Below are 21,032 nucleotides of genomic sequence, written 5' to 3'. Positions count from 1 at the left end.
CCCAAGACGAGCAAGGCTGTGTGGTTTCCTTGGATACCGAGGACGCGACTTCTTTGGAGAGGGTGGAGCTTTGGAGTGAGACCCAGGGGGCCATAAACCCCAGAGAAAAATAGGAGCCTAAATAAGGAATAGGACCAAGGAGAGGGGTAAGATACTGCGCTTTTAAAAATGATTCGAAAAATAGGAGTACCTTCAGTGAGTGGTTAGATCTATACTTCATTAAACCAGCGTGGGGTACCCTGGGATGGAGAATCCCTCAACAAGAGGATAATGACCGGTTAGTTATTTTTGAGGAAACTCCCTCTTTCATAGCAGATACAGGAATAGTGTTAGATTCCTGTCTCCTTCCTGACTCTAGGTGATCTTAGGCCAGTCATTGAACGTCTCTGGGTTTTAATTACTTGCTTTTAAAGTGAGGTCAATAATACCTTCCTTGTCTTGCCTCAAAGGATTTTTTCAGGGATCAACTGAGATAATGGATGTGAGCACAGGCTACTAAGTCGCAATTTAAATTATAGTAGTTTTATTTTATAGCATAGACTCTTAAGTTACCAAGAAAAATCTAAGAGATCGATACTTGTGTTGATAGCAGCATTGTTCTCTTTGACTACAAATGATCCTTGGTTTTAGGATTAAAATAAGATTTTAAAAAAGGGGGGAGGGGACAGAGAGAGCCAACATAGTGCAACGGGAAGAGTATGGAACTGGTTATTTTCCTGGCTCTGCCACTGATTTATCTGTGTCACCTACCCCTGTTTCTTCATCTTCAAGATGAAGAAGGATTATACTAAATGACTCAGTAAGGTCTCTTCAACCTATTATTATTATGTGGGCAATTTTTAAAAATGAAAAGAGATTTATTCCTTTCCTGCTATCTCTTTCTCTCAGTGCTCCTTCCTCCTCCAACAAATTTTTCACTAAGTTCTTTAGCAAAGACACACTGTAGACGATGACGTTTAATAAAATGCAAGTGTTGAAACTGAATGCCTTAAAAAAAATGAAGCCCTTGGCCAAATGAAGTAACCAGAGCTACTGGAAATTACAATGATAGAAAGATGGGCTCAAGTCCTTGTAAGCCCAAGTCCCAGGGTTTTTTGACTAGTCATTACTTTTTTTTAAAAGTCAGTGTCATTCTTTTTTTTTTTTTAAACATTTTTGTTATTGAGTTACTGTCATTTTAGAATGTTGTATCAAATTTCAGTGTAGAGCACAATTTTTCAGTTGTACATGAACATACATATATTCACTATCACATTTTTTTCACTGTGAGCTACCACAAGATCTTGTATATATTTCCCTGTGCTATACCATAAGTCAGTGTTTTTCTTAAGTTATCCTTTCCTCCTTTCTGTTCTTCCAGTCCTTCCTCCCTCCTTATTCTTCTGTATGAAGGTTCACGATAGGTGCAAACTTCTAGGTTCACTTATGTGCAAGCTTTTAGATTCACCAAGTTCCCACTGAATACTAGTCCTGTCCTTGGCTTTGTGTTTCATTTGGTCATAATTATTCAAACTGATATTAAAACTGTCTTTTTAATGAAAACCCATGGGAAAAACTTTGAAAAAGAAGTTGAAAAGATTTCCTAAGACTGACTCAAATAGTGGAGGATTTCTTACTACATAAATGCTCATGAATATTTTACTTAATTTAACAATTTATATTCAATAAATGGACAGCAGAGGGCACAAGAGAGTTTTCAGAGAAAATGTAACCGAAAGAAAGGATTCTGGAATTCAGCTTAAGTGGGGGAATCCCTAGGAATTAACTTTCTTAATTATAAACTTTTGAAATAAATATATCTTATGACATCTATTCTTATGGAATCTTAGTAATCTAACCTAAAAACTAACAATACTAAGAAGTAGTTAATGAATATGTAAATAGTCCTATCTGAAATCTATATATTATTTGTTTTCATTCAGATGATGTATAGGAAAAAGTTTGTTATTTAATGTAGTCAAATTTCCCCCACTTTAAACACCTTGAGAAATTGCCTAGTTTACAAATATCTGAAGAAGATTCTCAAGTTAAGGGGATGTGAGTGCTTTGTACATTAAAGCAATATGTATTTGTGTGTGTGTCTAAGATAATATTTATTGCAAACAGCCATTATGGAAAACAGTATGGAGATTCCTCAAAAGACTAAATATAGACTTACCATTTGATCCAGCAATCCCACTCCTGGTCATATATCCAGAGGGAACCTCAATTCAAAAAGATACATGCACCCCAGTAGCACAGCAGCACTATGTACAATAGCCAAGATGTGGAAACAGCCTAAATGTCCATCGACAGATGACTGGATAAAGAAGCTATGGCATATTTATACAATGAAATACTACTCAGCCATAAAAATGAATAAATACCATTTGCACAACGTAGGTGGACCTGGAGATTATCATTCTAAGTGAAGTAAGCCAGAAAGAGAAAGAAAAAGACCATGTGATATCACTTATATGTGGAATTAAAAAAAAACACCAAACTTATTTACAAAACAGAAAGACTCTCAGACATAGAAAACAAACTTATGGTTACCAGAGGGGAAGGGGGTGGGAAGGGATAAACTGGGAGTTTGAGATTTGCAGATACTAACTAATATATATAAAATAGATAAATAATAAGTTTATGCTGTATAGCACAGGGAACTATATTCAATATCTTGTAGTAACTTATGGTGAAAAATAATATGGAAACAAATATATGTATGTTCATGTATGATGCATTCATATATGAAGCATTATGCTGTACACCAGAAATTGGCACTACATTGTAAACTGACTATACTTCAATAAATAAATATATATGTAATATATATTATATATATACAAAAAATATTTATTGCAAGCAGAGAGTTTACTTATAACAGAAAAATTTTAAAAGCTCACTTTAGGCTAGAGTTCTTGTATGTACTAATGCTTCATTCCGTTTCTACAAGGTAGCAAAAGTGTTGCAACCATTTACACAGTAGCATCACTATATCCTTTGAGTAGAAATTCCATTTATGTTTTATGTATTTTAAGGCTATGCTGCTACTTATGTGTGGGTTCAGGATTAATACTGCTTCCTGGTAAAAATTTTTGTCATTAAATAATGATCCTCATTATCTCTAGTATTGCTTTCTATCTTGTCATATTTTAATCTAATAATAATATTTTCATTCTTTTACCTCAGACCTGTTACATTATATTTGGGACTTGTCTCTTATAGACAGAATACAGATAGGTATTTTAAGTACAATTTGAGAATCTGTCTCAACAGGTAAATTTAATCCACTTAAACTTTTTGTAATTATTTTTACACTTATTCTTACCATCTTATTTTGTGTTTTCTATTAACTTTGCCTGTTTTACCTTTTTTGTTGTTTCTTTTTCTCTATCCATGTCTTTAGTTTAAATGTTTTTCTTTGTTCACCTTTTCCTTCTGTAGTAACTTGAAAGGCTATTTTCTTTTCTTCTAATCATTATCCTTAAATTTTTCACATACTCACTTGCCTTAGCAAACGTCTTATCAGCCAATATCTCTATCTTCCTCTCAGTAGAATTTTTTAACATTGGTCTTTTCCCTTCCATCTTCCATGTCATTTATTGCCTTGTGTATTTTAGTCCCACCTTGTTTTTGACGCCACACAAGTAGTTATTATTGTATTGTTGTTGTTTATATTTAATGCTTGTTCAAATTTAGCAACATTTACCAATTTATTTGCTCATCTCTTTCCTTCTAGATTCAGGTTTGTTTTTATGGAAGCATATCTATTATATATATTCAGTGAGAGTTTCTGAGTAATTTCTTCAGACTTTGTCTGAAAATATTTTTATTTCACCCTCACTATTAAGTAATAATTTAGTTGACAGTTATTATTTCTCAGTACTTTGAAGAAGTACCATTTTTGGTAATGAGAAATCTGCTATCTGTCTAATTTAGTTCCTTTGTTTAGAATCTGCTTTTTCTCTTTGGTTATTTTTGGAATTTTTTCCTATGTTTTAATAGTTCACAGTCTTAGCACTCAGTGTAAGTTTAGTTCTTTTTGTTTGCTTTGCTTTGTTTTAAAGTCAAGTTTATTGAGGTATAATTTACACAGACTGAAATTCACTCTTTTTAGGTATACAGCTCTATGAATTCTGGCAAATACGTATAGTCTAGTAACAAGCATGACAATCAAGATGTAGAACTTTTCTATTATTGCCAAAATTCCTTCAAATCCCTTTGTAGTCAAGCATCCTCCCCCAACATTCAGCCTCTGGCAACCACTGATCCATTACCTGTCTTCATACTTTCTGCCTTTTCGAGAAACTCATATAGTAAATGGAGTCATATAGTACATAAACATTTGACTTAGTATGATGTATCTGAGACTGTCCATGTTGTTGTAAGTATCAGTGGTTTATTCCTTTTTATTTCTGAATTGTATTCTATTGTGTGAATGTACCACAATTTGTTTATATATCAAGTTGATATTTGGGTTGTTTCCAGTTTTGGTGAATGAGTGAAGCCAACCTAAACATTTGTGTAGAGTTTTGAATGGATATATGTTTTCATTTCCCTTGAATAAATACATATGAGTGGAGGATGGCTGGGTCATTTGGTAAATGTATATTTAACTTCATAAGAAATATCTAAACTGTTTTTCAAATGAGCTAAACAATTTTGCATTCCGACTAGTAGTATGTGAGAGGTTCCAGTTACTCCATGTCCCCACCAACACTTGGTATTGTTACTTTGGAAAAAGAAACACTCCGATAGGTGGATAGTTGTATCTCATTGTGATTTTGTTTGCATTTCCCCAGTTACTAATGAAATGAGCATATTTTCACATTCTTATTTGCCATTTGTAATATGTTCTTAGGTCAAGTATCTGTTTAAATCTTTTGCTTCCCCCCCCCCTTTTTGCTCTGTTTGATTTCTTAATGAGTTTTGTGATTTCTTTATATATTTTTGATACCAGTTTTTTGTCAGATACATTATTGACACACATTTTCTTCCCACCTGTGACTTTTGTTTTCAGTTTCCTAACACTGTCATCTGAAGAGCACATCTTTTAAATTTTGAAAAGTCCTATTTATTTATGTTTCTCTTTTATGATTTGTGGTTTTGTGTCCTATCTAAAAGAAACAAACAAACAAAAACAACCTTTCTCCAAACCAAAGTGACAAAGATTTTCTTCTGGAAGTTTTTTACTTCTAGATTTTACATTTAGGTCTGTGTCTCATTTCTAGTTAGTTTTTGTAAACCATGCAGGATGTGGGTTGAGGTGCATTCTTTTACATAAGGATGTCCAGTTGTTCCAGCGTAATTTGTTAAAAAATATGATCATCTTAATGGGGATTTTTTTTAAAAATTAGCAAAATTCAATCCCATTCCTGATTTAAAAAAAAAAAAAACCTCTCCACAAACTTGGAAGAAAAGAAATTTCCTCCACTTAATACAGGTATCTATGAAAAATTCCACTTAATACCATACCTAACTAAAAGACTAAATGCTTTTCCCTTTAAGATCTGAAACAAGGTAAAGTTGTTCATTCTCACCACTTTATTGTTCTGGAAGTCCTAGAGAGTGCGATAAAGCAATGAAAAGAAATAAAAGGAATCTATGTTGGACAGAAAGAAGTAAAATTGTCTCTATTTGCAGACAACATGATCATCTAAGTAGAAAATTCTAAGGGATATTATACAAAGCTACTGAATTAATTTAAAAGTTTACAAGGTTACAAGATACAAGATCAATAACAAAAATCAATTCTATTTCTAAGGACTAAAAATGGCATTTGGAAACTGAAATTTAAAAACAATACCATTTACACCCTACTTCAAAATGACACCTGCACCCCAATGTTCATAGCAGCACTATTTACAATAGCCAAGACATGGAAACAGCCTAAATGTCCATCAACAGATGACTGGATAAAGAAGCTGTGGTATATTGATACAATGGAATACTATTCAGCCATAAAAACCAACAACATAACGCCATTTGCAGCAATATGGATGTTACTGGACAATGTCATTCTAAGTGAAGTAAGCCAGAAAGAGAAAGGAAAATACCATATGAGATCACTCATATGCAGAATCTAAAAAACAAAACAAAACAAAACCAAACATAAATACAAAACAGAAACAGACTCATAGACACAGAATACAAACTTGTGGTTGTCAGGGGGATGGGGGGTGGGAAGAGACTGGGATTTCAAAATGTAGAATAGATAAACAAGATTGTACTGTGTAGCACGGGGAAATATATACAGGATCTTGTGGTGGCTCACAGCGAAAGAGAATGTGACAATGAATGTATGTATGTTCATGTATAACTGAAAAATTGTGCTCTACACTGGAATTTGACACATTGTAAAATGACTATAACTCAATAAAAAAACAACCAAAAAAATAAAAACAATACCATTTACAATAACATACAAAAGGTGACATACTTAGGATTAATTTAACAAAATAGATGCAAGACTTGTTTTCTGAAAACCATAAAACATTGCTGAGAGAAATTGAAGAAGAGCTAAAGAAATTGGGAGAAATAACATATACAAGGGAAATAAGACTCAATGTTAAGATGGCATATCACTCCACACTGATGTATTGATTGATTGCTCAGTCAAAATTCTAGCAGGCTTTTTTAAAAAATAGAAATTGACAAACTACTTTTTAAGTATATAGAAATATAAAGTACTTAGTATAGCCAAAACAATTTTGGAAAAAGAACTAAGTCTGAGGACTTACAGTACCTCATTTTAAGACCTATTGTAAAGCTACAATAGTCAATACAATGCTGAACTACTTATAAGAATAGACACTTAAATCAATGGGACAGATTAAAGAATATAGAAATAGACCTACACATACTTGGTTAGTTAATTTTTGAGAAAGATGCCACTATAATTCAGTGGGAAGAGGTTACATTTCCCAACAAATGGTGCTGGCACAGTTGAATATTCATATGCTTCCTCATCCCCCCTGCCAAAATAAAATCAGCCTTTCTTCACATCATCACACAAAAACTTGAAATAGATAAAAGATGCAAATAGAAGAGCTAAAACTGTAACAGTTCTAGAAAATATAGGCACAAATCTTGTGAACCTAAAGATTTCTTAAATAAGGTATAAAAAGCATGAACCATAAAAGAAAAACATGAAAAACTGGACTTCCTCAAAATTCAAAAGTTTTGCTCTTCAGAATGAAAAGACTGGGAGGGACTGAGAGAAAGTATTTACAAAACATACTGATGGACTTGTATCCGGAACACACAAAGAACTTCTACAAAATAATAGGAAGAAAACGTGATTTTTTTTTAATGAGCAAAAAATATTGAATATGTACTTTACCTAGTAAGATATATAAATGGCAAATAAGCCCATAAAAAGATTCTCAACATAATAAGTCATAGAAATGTAAATTAAAGCCACAAATTAAAAATTAAAAGTAGATACCACTACATACCCACAAAAATGGCTAAAACTAAAAATACTGACAATACCAAGTGTTTACAAGAATGTAGAGCAGTAGGAACTCTCATACGTTGCTGGTGGGAATACATAATGGTACAGCCACTTTGGAGAACAATTGAACATTTTCTTATAGAATTAAACATAATTTACTATATGAGCAATTCCATTCCTGGGTATCTACTCAAGAAAAATGAATATGAATAGTTGTACTTAAATGTTCATACCAACTTTATTCCTAATAGCCAAAAAAGAGAAATGAATGTCTATCAACCGGAAGGTGGCAAATAAACCATGGGGTATTTGTACAATGGAGTAGTACTCAGCAATAAAAGAAATAAAATACTGATATCCACAGCAGCGTAGATGAGCCTCAGAAACCTTATGCTAAATGATAGAAGCCAGAAACATACATGATTCTATTTACATGAAATTCTGGAAAAGTCAAAACTACTGGTGGTTACCAGGTGCCTGGTATGGAGGGGATGGAGATGGAAGAGGCACTGAATATAAAGGGCACAAAGGAACTTTTTAAAGTGATGGGAATGTTTGTGGCAGTGATTACACAACTGTCAATGTTTGTAAAAAACTCAGCAAATTGTATACTTAAAATTGTGAGTTTTATTGAATATAAATTATACCTCAATAAAGGTGTTTTTTTTTTTAAGTTTTACTGAATTCATGTTTCCCTTTTCCTCTCCTGCTGGGCATAAGATCCAAGTTCATGGTTACTGGGTAGCATTATGGCTTCAGGATGGTTGGCTAGTCAGGAGTTGGTGTCTGACCATGCTCACTCGTCCTGAGATGTGCATCCACCTCGGTCTCAGATATGGTCTCCATGCTGGCATTTCTGAGGATTCTGCATCCCCATCTGGTTCTCAGTTTTATAGACCACAAAGCTTTCTGAAGCCATGTCTTTTCATCATATAACATCAAGGGCTCTTGGGATACATCGCTCATAGCCAGCCTCAAAACCTCTCCCACACCGCTCTGGGAATGTCTTGGGCCCTCTCTGCCAGATAGTCCTCTCTGCTTTATCACATGAAGGGGTAGAATTAGTGATGGCCCTGGAACCTTGCCACTATCCCCAAGTCCCACTTGAAGAAGGAGACACATTATCTCTCTGATGTCCGTGAATGTCCAAGTTGCACCACTTCATTTCCTGAGCCTGGTTCTGAGTGGACAGGGGGCCTCAGGGGTCCATGCCAACTTATTTCCTCACCACCTCTCCTTGTTCCCCAGCTCAGAGAGAGGTTTTTTTGTTTGTTTATTTGTTTTTATTTTTAATTTCGTCTTCCAATGTAAAGTAGGAAGATTGACTTGCTAAATACTCTACTAACCCTGTAAGTAATGTAAGAACATTTGCCTTTAGAGGAAGGAAAGACATTGAGTAAGGGATGCTGCCCAGGAAGAGAAAGACAAAAGTAGAGATCTGCCTTGGGCCAGAGGAAGCCTGAGAACAGGAAATACTCATGCAATGTAAGGAGAAGGCTGTGAAATTTCTAGACATGACAGAGGGAATTTTGCCTGCTTTACTTACTAAAACTGGCTCTTCCCTGATTGGGAGTTGACACAATTCTCTTCAGAACTTAAAAAAAATTTAGTCTCTCCCTTTCTCCCTCTCCAGGATGTAATATCCTATTACAGTCTTTCTTATCCTAGTTTTAAACATCTCAGTGGGATTTGAAGATTAGGTTTACCAAGACTTTCACACCAAATCTTAAGGGGAGCTCGGGGACAAAATCATGCTGAAGAGGACCCAGATCACCTTTTCCAGACCACAGATTCCTGAAATAATTTGGTCTAGCCCCAGGCTGACCTCTGTTGATTTGTTCCCTATAAAAATAATTTAAGGCATATTATACATGAAAGCAAAAGAACCAGGCAGTGATGGAAGGAAGCTACTGTTTATTGAGGGCTATATGCTGGTCTGGGCTGAGACTTCACACGCATTGCCCCATTTAATCATCACAATAACTCTTAAATCATCTTTTAGTTAAGGAAACAGCCACTTAGAGGCTGAATATCTTGCCCAGGATTACACAGGAAGGGGAGGAATGAGATCCAAGCCTAAACTGAGGAATTTCCATGTAGTCATTTCCATTAGCCCATGCTGTCATCTTGCTAGACTAAGTTAAAGCCACTAATCCCAGTCTTAAATGAAATAACAGGAGGAGGAGGGGAGGGGATAGGAGAGGAGGTGAAGGGAGAGGAAGAAGAGGAAGGGTGAGACCTGGCTGTTGCAGATGGGAAGCAGTGATAGCCTATATTTCATGAAGATCTTTGCTAGGAAAACAGACCTGTGTTAGACCCACAGTTCCTACTGACTATGGTATGGGGAAGAGAAAAGGTCTAAATGAAAGAGGAGGTTTGTAAGGCAATGGCCTAATTAGATAGGATAGACTACTGCTGTAATGTTATGAATGTGCTTTCTGATATCAGTTTTAAAAAATTCAAGCAAAGACAATGGAGTTTGAAAAACATGCACATTTTCATAGCAAGAGTAAAGAATGGCTTGCAATGCGAGGATTCTGGATTGCATGTAAACATGTAGAATCTGTCCTTAACAGAACTTCTGGAAGACTGTCAACTTCAGAGCTACTTGGGCATTCCATACCTCCCACAGCCTTTGGAACTCAGTCTCTGCTTACTACTGAATTATTTGGAAACTAATAGGGAAACCAATAGAGCCTCATAGGCACTCTTTGAATTTCTGAAGCCTGACTGGACTTGCAGAATGACTGTAAATTATTGCAGATGTAAGATCAGCATTTCTTGTCATACTTTGTATATGTGAAGGCGTTCCTTTGGTTTGTAACTATAACAACAAATTCTGTAGCCCATTGTTCTGCACAGCTCAGTCTTAGACCTCATGGACTGCCTAATAATCACTGCTTTACAAGAATGAATGTGTTTTTAACTGACTTACTCTGCTGGGCTGCTCTTTGCTAAAGAGGTCCTTGCCTTACACCTTTGCGGTGACAGAAGCTGAATTCCATCAGCCTGCCTGTATTCTTGATCCTGCTTTCCACTACTGGAGGCCAAGAAGACAGGCTTTGCTAAGGCCGTGGCGAGTATCTTGTAGAGTTTTAATGGAAAAGGGTAAGGGATTTGAAGCCAGTGAACACGAGTCTGAATAAATACTGCCATTTATTGCTGTGTGATCTTAGGGACATCATTTGTATTCTCTGACCTTCAGTTCCCTCATCTATACAATGGAGATTCTAATTCTTACGAAATATGGTTGTGGTAAGGACTAAGTGAAACAATATGAGGGAAAGCTTTGTTTAAATTGTAAAGGACTATATGCATGTTCTCATTATTAGGTGTACAGGTGAATGACCACTGGGCAGGAGCATCTGCATGCCAATGAGGGCAACCAGGAGGATAGGTTAGAGAGAGAAATTATGTCTGTTTCCATGTCAGTTCTTCCACAGGGATGATGCTCACTGTCACAACCCTACATGTTATACCTACTCAGAAATGAGTACTATAGAGCTTCTTTCAGCAGTGTACATTTCTGAGAAGAAAGGGGGAAAGATATATGAAGTTTAAAGAAAGAATGGGTAACTTTTCTTGGGTCTGTGTTTGGGGTAGGGTGGGAGTATGGTACGTATAATGAGACAAAAGGACAGAGAAATGAGTTGGGAGTAGGGCTAGAACTCTCCAGCATCCTTCCATCCCAGGGAAGGGAGCTCATCCTTAAGAGTCTTGGGTTATTCATGACCGTGAGCAATTAACAAGTTCCTCATTGGTTACAAATGCATATAATTTAACACTTTATCTAATATTGTGAACATTTAAATGTTAGATATGCACTTGGAGCTTCCTCTCAAGAGTTTTGTTTTATTTTATGTGTATGTATGTTTTTAATTAAAGATGGTCCAACCCACATGTTACAGGTGTCCAAGCCAAGTGTTACTTTTAACACTTTGATTATGAGACAAATTTATCTGTACATACTGATGGCAGTTTTTTTTTCCTGTGCCAGAATGTTGTGCATTTATGTTGTTTTGTTTTTTATTTTTCAGGATTCTTTTTTGAGAGGGTTTTTTTCTTTCTTTTGTTTTTTTCAGGAACAGAAAGAAGTTGCGGTTTGATCTGTTGGTTCTTTGAATGACAAAGCTTTTCTACACCCTCTTTTTTAAAGAAATGACCTGAAATCTGTATCTATATCTTTAAAAAATATTTCAAGTCTAATCTTGTCTTTGTGTAGTATTATATAGTTATATATAGAAATAAATAAATTCAATAATTGTATCGGTTGCATTTAGAAATGCCAAGGTCCTAGGATCTGCTGCTGCTGCTGCTGCTGCTGCTGCTGCTTTTATTGAATTAAGTGGATCTGAGGTACCTGTAGGCTGCGTGTCGGGTTGGCTGCCCAGTATTCTGAGCCTGTCAGGTTGTGGACCAGAGGCCTCTCAGAAAGAAAAGCCTTCAATGTAGGCTTTTAACATTATCTCCAAAAGAGAATATTCACATAATCATAGAGATACACTGACAGGATTGAGAGGCACTTGCCATATAACTTTAAATATACCACAATTTTTATAACCCTATTTTGACATTTCGATGTTTTTTAATGAATATAGGAAACTGAAAAAAAAATTAGGTGTCCCAGACTTTCCCCTTCCTCCAAGGGATCTAGATCTGAGTTACTGTAGAAAGGGTCATGGAACTAACCTTTTCTAGCTATGAGTGCTGGGGAAAGGAGCATGTGATTATGTTCTGTTCCTAGGGCAGTTATAAGACCTAAATTATGAAACAGAATGCTCAGGTTCTGTGTGGCACTGGGAGAGAAATACCATGTTTGACTTTACATTCTACCCTGCTATTCTAAAATAAGCAAAATGTGTGCTGGTTCAGTGACAAGTCATCCTGGTTTCCTGCTACATCTTTCTTAAAGCAAGTGTTATCATTTTACCTTCACAGTGTCACATCATTTGTATATCCTGCCCCATTCTCTGGTGCATAGGGTATTTGGTTTTTCATGTGTGCACCTGGTAACTGTTGAAAAATTTCCTTAAGAGTTCAAAATCAAAACAAATTAATGATCGCCCCTTTAACTTTCGAGAAGAGGAAGTAGTGGTGTGTCTTACAAAACAAGGCATACCCTGCAATGTTTATTGCTTAATTATTCTTTGGGAAGCTTCCTGTTTTGGCTCTATCTTTTAGCCCCGAGATGAAGTGTGAATAATATAGGAGTTCAGTGTTCTTCTGTAATGGAACTAAAGCTTTTATTTATCTTACTTTTTCCTTCCCTGGCCTTTTGCTTTTCTGTGTCAAAGCTCAGTACATGTCCTCTCCCTTCTAGAAGGCCTCATACAGCCATGCCCTCTCTTCTCTGGACCCCTGCAGCACCCCATGGTACTCCCTGGGCTCAGGCTCTCAACATCTAACATTCTGGTCAGGGCTGCTCACTGCACAACTTGCTACGTGAAAAGCGCCTGCTGGGAATGTGCAGTGCTGTGTATTCCCTCTTCTGTGTGCACATGTTCACGGCACTTATTTCAGTTCTTCGTACTTTTATATTTATCTCTGTGATTCTTCGATTAATTGCTATCTTGGTACCAGTCTGTGAGCCCCGTGAGGCCAGGGACTTCGTCTGGTTTTGCTCACCACTGCATCTGTCTCCTACCCACAGCACAGCGGCTGGCTCATAGCCTCTAAATTGTCTCCTTGCCTCCAAATTCATACCCTTTCCAAACCACTCTTCCCACTGTCACCAACATCTTTACAAACTCAGATTTAACTCCTCCCTGCCAAAGGTGTAAGTCTTCCAATACCTGTTGATGAAAATCTAAATTCTAAGATACAAGCTGCTCTTTAAGCCTTATCTACCTTCCTAAGAACATGGCTTTTTATTTAGGTTTATTTTGTCTTACCTTGTATTATATCGAACTAGTTATTTTCCTACCTTGCTTCCTCTTTAGATTGTAAATCACATCTTTGTAAACTCTTGGTCTTCATAAGACAACTCAATAAATATCTGCTTAACTGACTTAGGTATTGCTGAGATGTACGTCTCTAGAATCACTATACTTGACAGCTATGTAGTTCCTCCTGCACCAGGAATTTAAGATGTTTTGTAAATATTCTGTTTATATCACTGTAGCCTGAGAATATATTTTATTCCTTTGTTTGATTTACAGCTCTCAATTAATCATATTGCCTGCAGCATAATAATATTAGTATAGTGGGCTTTGCGATCCTATATTAACTAATCCTTGAATATTATCTGTTAAACTTTGCTAGCTACTTAAGCCTTTTTGTCCCTATTATTTAATTAGATTAATTAGTGTTTTAGATTTGAATTCATATGAGACCTTTGTATTTGCTTCTATTGTGTTTTATTACTTTCTTAGTCTTCCTTTGTTTTGTAAGGGTCAAATTTTGTCTAATAATGTCTATCAGAACTCTGTTATAGTGTCTGTTAATTGCTTCCCTCTGTTAAATGTTTTTACCTGCCTTAAAATATTTAGAATGTTTTCAAGATAATAGAGATTGAAATCTTAAGCAGACTGAGCAATTTGTACAAATTCAGCATAGCAACTTCTTTTGTTGCCTAGGTAACTTTATTTAAAGTTGCTATGCTTTGAGAAGATTCCTGAACTTAAATTTTCAAGTTAATGCCAACTTGATTATAAAGATTCCAAAAGCCTTCAAAATATACTTTTAAATAAATAGATGTACTATACTTTGCAGAACTGTAATAACAGAAAACTGGAAACATTCCATGTATTTATAAATAGGGAATTATTTGACTAGCTTGTGGCACATCTATGCAAAGGAGAGCTATGCAGCTCATGTGAAATGGAATGAGAACTATCTCTGTATATTATTATGGCATTCTTCAGGATATATTATTAAGTCTTGGTGTCTAAGTTTTGCTTCAAAATAATATGGAGAGTGGAAAGGGGAAGTGAAAAATGTTTGGATAAAACCAAATTACTCATGAATTGATATTTGTTTATGTTACTATGGTTATATGTGAAATATTTCTTAAAATGAAAATGAATGTATGTATGTATATGCATGACTGGGACACTGTGCTGTAGACCAGAAATTGACACATTGTAACTGACTGTACTTCAATTACAAAAAGAAATATTTCTTAAAGAAAAAGCTAAAAATGATAGGTACAGTCTAATGCTCTGAAGGAAATATTTGCTTGGGAAAGTCATTAACATTTTCATCTATGAAATAACTGAACATACATATTTTAGCTTATTAACACAAACAAATCTAGATATATCACCAAACCATTTCCAGCTCCCTGAAGATTTAAATGATAAACTGTGATTACTGGCCAAATGTAAAGTCTTATGATGCTGTAATAATAATATGAATAATAATAGGTTCTCTTAAAAAACTGCTTTATGGCATTAAAAACTGTGTGTGATAAAGGAAGCAAGGTCCAAACAATATCATTGACTATTAACATCACATAAAGAAAGACAACAACCAGTCACTGGTGCCTCCTGATGGAAGTCCACACAACCACCTATGAAGTATTTTTTGTAGCAGGAGGAGAAAGACAAGTGCATGTGTAATTTGTGGCTGTGGCAGAAAACTGGAGCTAGCAGAATGGATGCTAGAAGTCCAGAGGCATCATCACATCTAATTTGCATATATTCTTTATGAAACAGAAAAGTTAGTTACTGTCACTCCTATCTTAGAGAGGAGGAAAGAGACAATGAATAAATGACATGCCTGTGGCCACCTGACTAATAAATTCAGGAACCAGAGCCTGCTATGCCTTCTGGATCCACATTATAGAACATATTTTTCCATGTTAAAAGAATGGGGGTCATTAGCATCAAGGAGTAGCTAATCTATAAGATAGATATGAGATGATACAGAAGATTCAGACCTTAAACTTATGACAGTTGGAGTTATCTTCTCTGGCGAGAGAAGAATGCAGGTATGCTCTTCTGTTGAGTGCAGATTCACATGTGTCAGAGATCAAAAGAGCATTAGATTGGCATTCTCTTATGTGACAGAGGCTTCTTACCAGCTCTTTTGGAAGGGCTGACATCCCAAAGCCACCAAAATGAGCCAATAGAAACCTTGCAGGCCAAGACAGGGGTCCTTTTAAGAATCTACTCTGGGTCTACTTGACTCTATGAGCAGATGTATGGCCAGTACACAGGGCTGGCTTCATAGGTGTGTGACCTGGGCAATCCTATAAGGACCCACTCTCAGAAGGGCCCTGCACTTGGTTTAATGCTCTGGTGTCACCATCCTGAACTCCTTAATAATTTCATTTTTGAGCTTATGTTTTGCAAGTGAAGTCTGATGAGACAATTGAGCATGCACATGAGCAGCAGAGACGGGCCAGGTGGCAGCATGCACGAGCACAGGCCTGAGCTGTGGCCATGCAGCAGTGTGGGCTTTGAGCAGTGAGCCTGGAGGCCTAGTGCACAGGTGCATGCCTACGGCAGAATGGGTGCCACAGAGTGTTGGTTTTTATTTTTCCAAAATTAATTTTAATTAACTTTGTATTCTATTTTAAGAATGAAGGTTGTATTTATTAATGCTATCAATGATTAGTAATTGACTGCCTCGTACAACGCTCAGTCAACAAAATGAGGTGTCTGCCCTCATGGAGCTTATGTTCTAGTTATGTTGTTTTTTTCCCAATTAACCCAACAATAGCCTACTTTTTAAAGTTAGAATCATTTATTTGAGTGTTTCAGTGGAAAGTATCCTTACAACAAAACAGCCTTTGATAATAATGTGATTGTAATAACTTTCCTGATCTATAATTTCATTGAATAGCTTACTCCAGTTGCTTTGCTTGCTTTTATTATTTTCTATTAACTTTACTTTGTAAGTGAAGACATCCCTAAATAACTGAATATGGAATGGTTTTATTCTAGAACTGTGAAAAATGGGAGACAGTACCACAGACACAGAACAGGAAGAGGAAGAGGAGGAAGGCAAAAAGGATCAAGGAGACCCTGTTTATGCCATACCGCCTACAATTAACATCCAAGATGAGCGGTCTGTGGATTTATCTACAACTCCAGCTTTCATTTGTCTGCATGAGGTATATTTTTCTTTATATATTACTGAAGTAAGACCTGAATCATTATCTTTTTAAAAATTCAGATGACGCTCATGTCATTAGCAAAATAACATTATGTGTAACCTATGGGCAATATGTACAGTTTGAAGCACTTTAAAATAAAATCATCCCTACCTTCTCTTCCAAAAGTTTATTATTTAACCCTGGACTAATGCAGTAGTGTAGGTTCTGATGGTTTTATACTAAAATAAATACGTGCACATCTGCAGTACATTTGGTGGGTTGGTAAGTGAAATAAAAGAAGAGGTTTCTTTCATTATTGGATATACTACATTTACTTCCACAAAATGAAGAAAGATCTTGTCAAATAAAGATAAAAAGTATATACATTTACCTAACTAAATGTAGCTACTGCAGTAGAACACTAAAATATGCTGTTTCCTATTAGCAAAGAAGCAAAAAGGGGAATATGATTTTTGTTTGATTTTTGTCTCATTGATTTTTTTAAAAAAAACAAGATGAACATATAGGGAATAACCATATATGAGGAGTTTTTTAAAAAACAATAACTGGCCACATATGCAACCTGTCATGCCTGAGAGCTGTACTGTAAAAAATAGTTTAGAGGACACCTGAATTCTAGACTCTTAACTTTATGTGACTATAACTGAACAAAACATCTAGGAATTTGATAGTCATTACAAAAATAGGCTAAAAAAGTCTTCAAGCAAAATCAGAATTTACTTAAAACTGAGAAGCAAAACTAAATTCCTACCCAAGTATTTTGCTGGTGTAAATGTTTTAAAGAACTGCTGCAACTACTGTTGAGCTTTTTACTTTATATGTACATACAAACACCGTATCAGGAACAATGATGTCAGCTTGTCCCACTGCTCATGTTTTCAACTTTGATCTTTTGGTTAAGGTGGTGACTTCCAGCTTCCTCCCCAGTAAAGTTATTATTTTTTGTTTGAAATTAATAAGCAACTACGAGGAGATTCACTGAGACTAAGTATCCTATTCCTCTTCAAATTTTCACCTCCTTGTTTTATGTCTCTTGATGATTCTTGCCCAGATTAATTATTGTCATGGTGGTTGTCAAGTGGCAATTTTCTAATTCCATCATTTCTTATACATTTATTAGTTGGCTTCCTATGGTAAGAAAGAACTCTCTCTTCTCTCCTCTCTCTCCCTCTCCCTCTCTCCCTCCCTCTCTCCCTCCCTCCCTCCATCCATCTTTCAAGGTTGACCTATGAGTTCTTATTCTGTTCAATGGGTTATAATCCATTATTACCATTATTCATTTTGATGCTTCTATTGTCCCAGATTTGGCCAATGTACACCCTTTCAAGAAGGCTCACTTATCCTTTTGACATGCTTCTCTAATTCTTTATGCACCTTTTAACTTTCTGTTGTAAGAATATGTTCTAGGCTCATCTTGCATTTTCTTTGCTCCAAACCTGGGATCAGCCATTTCTCAAAGGATCCCTGGTCCCTATTTTAGTGGAGAATATTTGAAAACTAAGCTCTCAGTGCTGGGCATGCTCCTTGCTATTGGTCTGTCATTGCTTCGCACTATTCTCAGAGCTGTGAAATAGCTGCATAAACATATTTACCCACACAAGTTCATATCTATTTATATGTCTGTCTTTATATATTTAAAACCATGAGTTCATATCTCTAGTCTTAATATTTTCCAGTGATCAGGATTCTCTATTTCTGCTAAAATCCATCATGTGTCCAACTTTGCAAAAGTATTTCTATTTTCATACCACTACCCTTAGTAATTCTATTAAATAAAGCTAGAGTTTATTTCTATCAAAGGTTATGCTAACAATAAAAATTATAATCAAATGTTTTAAGCCACAGATAAAGAAGCATGAAAGGTTTGCTTTATAAATTCAAAGGAGAAATTAGGACAATTTCTTCTGTATATTGATCTTCAATATAACAAGTCATTAAATATTTCAAGCATCTCTCAATACACATGTATGCATAAAATAGAGTTATTAATCGTTGGTTATGACCAGCCCCTGATAAAGTGGATACCTTAGATAACAGAACTGTTTTGAGTAGTAATTACGTCAGTAATTTTACTGCATGAGAACTCTTCCTCTAGCCAGCAACATCTTGCAGAATGAGTTATAGGCTTCAAACAACTTTATTCCCGTAATAAACACCCCGGAGGTTGTTCCATTTGGCATCTATAGTTTTATTTTCTAATTCTTTTAACATTCCTCTAAGAGTTATGAGTCTTACCAATTTTTTTAACCTACTTTGTATAAGCTATCCTCCTTCAGTTGCCTAAACAGAAGCTGTATCTGCAGAATATCAAAAGTTCTGAAAGAAAGCGCACAGAAATCTACTTTCAAAGGCTCATATGCTTGGCATCACATTGAAAGAACCAGAAGCTGCTTACAGTATTTATTGTTGTTAATGCTAGTCACACAATTGGCCCAGCACTACTGAGCTGTAAAGCATGTGTGTCATGCTCTCATCTAATATTGCCAACACAGTGTGTTCAGTATGGCATTCATGGCTCTCTACAATTTGGGCCCAAACTATTTTTGCAATCTAATAACTCACTTAGGCCCTCATCCTCTTCTGTTTGCGTTACGCTCCACATTCAGATGGCTAGGAAACTGGCACATATTCACAAAGCATGACAGATACAAGGTGATGGCTGTCCACAATCCTAGTCACACTGCCTCTTGAAAGACTGTGCTAACTCCAACTAAAAAAAATCAGATAAAACACTTCTATAGGCCACACTTGGCAACCTCTGCATCTGTTCTTAACCTTTCAGATTCTGGCTCAGTTCCCATGTCCTTCAAGAAACTTGGCCTGAGCATCCAGCTCACAAGCGTTTTCTCCAACCTGTCAACTCTTACAGCATTTGTAGGCTGTACCTGTCACTTGGTACTAGGCCCTTGATAGATACTTATTAAATATCTTCTCATCATATAATATTTTGCATAGAAAATTTAATTCCTCACTGTCATTATGATCACATTAAACAATAAGACCTTCCAGGGCAGGAACTACACTGTGTTAATTCACACATTGGGACTAATGTTCAGAGTGGTGCGTGGGACCTAAGTCACGTGATTCCCGTCAATGGACTATGTGGGTTAAAGCTGGACACCTGCTCCCCAGCTCTGCCATTGCTGCCTAACTGTGAGGCCTGGCCCTCCACAGGCTTTTGTTGTTCCACTGAAAACTTTCATTAAAACTTTTTTGTTAAAATATAACATATATAGGGTAAACCTCACAAATACTGAGTGTTCCGCTATTTTCTTACATATGCCTGTAACCAACATGTTCAGAGCTAAACTCATCATTCTCCCAATCCTAATTCTCCTCCTGTGTTCTTTCTCCGTTCGAGACTTAAATATCTCCATTGAATATCTCTTGAATTTATCTCTTCTTCATTCCTGCCATACTCCTGCCATATTCCCACTAGTCACTGAATAGGTGACATTCATTCATAGCATTGTGTGTGGCAATAGATTAATTTTTAAAAAGTGCTGTGTAGTGTTCTCTTGTGTAAATAAATGAAATGTGTTTGTCTGTTCTATTCTGTTTAGAGATTTGGATTGTTTCCTGTTTTGGATGATTGTGAATAAAGCTCCATGATCATTCTTGTGCATGCTTAATACTCATGAATTCATTTATCTTGGGTGTCTACCTAGGAGTCAAATTACTGTATCATAGTTTAAGTTTATATTCAGCTTTAACTGACACCTTCAAATGCCTTTCCAAAAATATTACACCAGGACATACACTTTGATGGACCACATGCAACTCTTTTCATCCAATACCAGGGCAAGGGTTGTGTGTTATTTTATGTGTATCCTACACAGCACCTGGCTCAAGACCTTGCACAGAAACAAGCTGTAAATATTTAGTATTTTAAACTCATTCTTTTAACAAATAGTGTGTGTGTCTCTGTTCAAAGCATCATGTCTGTTGCACATTCAGTCTTAATGTAAGTTGTACCTTTCATGGTATTCTCCAAGTTAGGATTCCTACTTCTCATCTGTAAAGTAAAGTAGCACTGATTTCTAAGTGTGATCTTGGTTGTCAAATGTCAGTGTGTCAGATGTTGAACTTTTCCAAGACTTGGAAGCCATAAAGTGATTCTTGTCTTAATGCCGAGAGCCAAAATCAAAACATGAAAGTGTTTTGCCTAAGCCATTTGGCTCTTTTGCTTACACCAGGACTAGTCGGCTCCTCCCTTCTCTTCATTTCCTGAAAATAATTCTTGTGCCATAATTGTTTAAGTCTTTGACCTGACTTAACCAAAGCGCAGAGAAAAGGTAGCGCAGGAGCATTTGGGAGGCACAACGGGCAGTGTGAACACCGGACAGAAACACCAAGGAGGCGAAAGTGCGCATCTGTATAGAATATGAAATTCTGCTAGGGTGTGGAGTATCCGAGGGTTGTGGGTGTGTAGATGAAGATGGATTCGGCTTGTTGACATGGGACTTTTTCATGGAAAAAGGTTCTATATAAAACCATCAACTGTTGGACTCCTTACAAAATGTCTAATAAACA

The 21,032-nt window shown here is 36.1% G+C and overlaps 1 protein-coding gene across 1 annotated transcript in view; it reads left to right on the top strand.

Annotated features, from left to right (window-relative positions):
* The first annotated feature begins 16,337 nt into the window (after nucleotides 1-16,337).
* The window catches only part of CCDC146 (coiled-coil domain containing 146), an 88,510-nt gene continuing 83,815 nt past the window's right edge, over nucleotides 16,338-21,032 (top strand). The window contains exon 1 of the mRNA XM_032482958.1: nucleotides 16,338-16,496. Coding sequence (XP_032338849.1) covers nucleotides 16,338-16,496 — 159 coding nt within the window. The remainder of the gene's footprint in view (nucleotides 16,497-21,032) is intronic.

Source organism: Camelus ferus, chromosome 7 (genome assembly GCF_009834535.1).
Source record: "Camelus ferus isolate YT-003-E chromosome 7, BCGSAC_Cfer_1.0, whole genome shotgun sequence".
NCBI classification, from domain to species: Eukaryota; Metazoa; Chordata; class Mammalia; order Artiodactyla; family Camelidae; genus Camelus; species Camelus ferus.
Note: the sequence above shows the minus strand (reverse complement) of the source record. Positions and strands in the feature narration are given on the sequence as shown.